General features: G+C 37.1%; 1 protein-coding gene across 1 annotated transcript in view; it reads right to left on the reverse strand.

Annotated features, from left to right (window-relative positions):
* LOC105821727 (ATP-dependent RNA helicase DDX50-like) overlaps positions 1-2,400 on the reverse strand; it is a 32,304-nt gene that overhangs the window by 26,990 nt on the left and 2,914 nt on the right. The window contains exon 2 of the mRNA XM_012658494.1: positions 982-1,278. Coding sequence (XP_012513948.1) covers positions 982-1,278 — 297 coding nt within the window. The remainder of the gene's footprint in view (positions 1-981; positions 1,279-2,400) is intronic.

Consider the following 2,400-nt stretch of genomic DNA (forward strand, 5'->3'; position numbering starts at 1 on the left):
GTAGATAAACCTGTGAACTTTGGTATAGGAAAACTACGAAATACTTTTTAACAAATTCTGTACAAGAAAATATCTACTCTAACAGTTACTGGCAAAAGCAGTGGGCCAGGAGTACAGATTCTACAGTAAGCATGTTTACTGTACCTTCCAAAAAATTAATACCCAGGAGGACAAATTTCTTTAGATCATTTTTATGGCTTTTCGTTCTTGTGACAGAGTTTCACTCTGTCGTATTGGGTAGAGTGCAGTGGCAGGATCATAGCTCACTGCAACCTCAAACTCCTGGGCTCAAGGGATCCTCCTGCTTCAGCCTTCGGAGTAGCTGGGACTATAGGCCCATGCCACAACACCTGGCTAATTTTTCCATTTTTAGTAGAGATGGTCTCATTCTTGCTCAGGCTGGTCTTGAACTCCGGCCTCAAGTAATCCTCCTGCCCCAGAGTGTTAGGATTACAGGCATGAGCAACTGCCCATTTTTATGTTTTATTCCTGTTTTAAAAATGCAAACAGCTTTACACTGAGACACAGTTAAGACCTTAAGATCATTTAACGTCGCTATTGTTACAGAAGCAGAAAAAGCAGAAGGCAAAATATACAAAGTCAAGAAGATTTCTGTACCTTGTTGCAGGAAGTCAGAACTCAATTCACAAGTACTGGTAGGGATTGAAATAACCATAAGAAATACAAGTAGATGACTATCAATAAGCAATTGAGAAAAACGGTTTAAGAATCCAACTGTATAGGAAGGGTTTAAATTTGACTATTCCCCAACTCTCACACCAAGAAAAAGGTAATACAATGAAAGGAACAAGGGCCAAAGGAAAAAGAGTCAGGCTTCAGCTCTACAGCGACTCTCCAGTCCAACTGAGAGTACTGAACCCTAAGCAGGAAATGTTACAAAATCAATTCTAATTAGCCTAAAAAATCAAATCAGCCTGTATTTCGAGGATGATGTCAAATGCAAAATAAAACTATCCATACCTCCTCCAGTTTATTATCGCTTGATTTATGAGTAGAACTATCTAAGGACGATACTTGCTTTGATTTTTTTTCATATTCATCAATATCTCCATTTGGTAGATCTTTTCTTCTCGACTTATGAGATTTAGAGAATTCATCTGAAAGTCTATTAAATCCTTCCTCAGTGTCTCCATTTAGCTTCTCTTTCATTTTAGCTTTTTTGGGCTTGGGAGCATCCAGGTTATCCACAACACCATTTTCTCTTGCTTCTGATTTCTCATCCGAGTCATAATGGTGCCTTGACTTCCTTCTATCACTCTGTGGACAAAGAAGCAGTGACAAGAGGCTCACAAGGTTTCCTTTTAATACTCTAGAGAAGTTAGAGCATGACTTCCCCACCAGTTAAAAGTTCATTCTACAGTTATTTTGAAAACCTACCTGGAAGAAATCCAGACTGGTTACTAAAAGCCACGCTCTAAGCCTCACCTCTTGCTATCTTTCTCATCCCATCCCTTGCATTCTCAAGTCTCAGCCTCTAGCCCCTCTCTAATATCATCATAAGATTTAAGGGAATAGCTTCTTCTCAGGAAAAGAATGACAATCCCAGAACTATAAATTAAAAAACAAATGAACAAAAACTAACATGTCCAAGAGAAAAAAAATTAATATTTAAATTAATATTGAGTACCTACCCAGTATTGCGTAATGTGTTTTCAGCTTATCTTGTTTAAATCTTCATAACAACCCTATAAGGGAAGTACAGGTCCATAATCCCTTATCCGAAATTCCGATATCCATAAAGCTCTGAAAATCGAAAGTGTTTTTTGTAACTTATTTGGAGGCAAAACCTCACCTGACCTGAACTGATTTGATGGCAAAATTTTTTTTAATTTGTGCAATCCTTCGGAAATGAAATGGCAAAATTTAACTTGAACTAATGTGAGGCTATTTATAGTCTTTATTAATCCCACTTAGTATGACTATTCATATTTAATATTAAGGTATTTGATTGCAACTTTTGGGCCCCAAACCCTGCTGGGGTATGTTCCCCTCCTAAAAATTCCCAGAATTCTGAATTCCAAAACACATCTAGTTCCAAGGATTTTGGATAAGGGATAGTGAACCTGTATTACCTTTTTACAGATGAAGAAACAAAAGTTCCAGGGGGTTAAATAACTTGCCAAAGACCCACATACAGCATTGCCTGCAAGTGGAAGTGCTAGAAATTGAATCTAGCACTGTCTGGCGTGAAAGCCCATGCTCTTTGCACATCATGCTTTCTCCCTGAACTTGATAATTCACAGGTTTTAAAGAAAAATAAAACAAAACTATATAATTCACATAAAAATCCAACTGCTGTTCTTTCATGGAAGGATAGTAATCCTGGAATTTAAAAATTTTTATTTAGTTAACAGTACTTAAAACAATAAAGCAGTATTC

The sequence above is a fragment of the Propithecus coquereli genome, unplaced genomic scaffold (assembly GCF_000956105.1).
Source record: "Propithecus coquereli isolate 6110/MARCELLA unplaced genomic scaffold, Pcoq_1.0 Scaffold117, whole genome shotgun sequence".
Classification (NCBI taxonomy): Eukaryota; Metazoa; Chordata; class Mammalia; order Primates; family Indriidae; genus Propithecus; species Propithecus coquereli.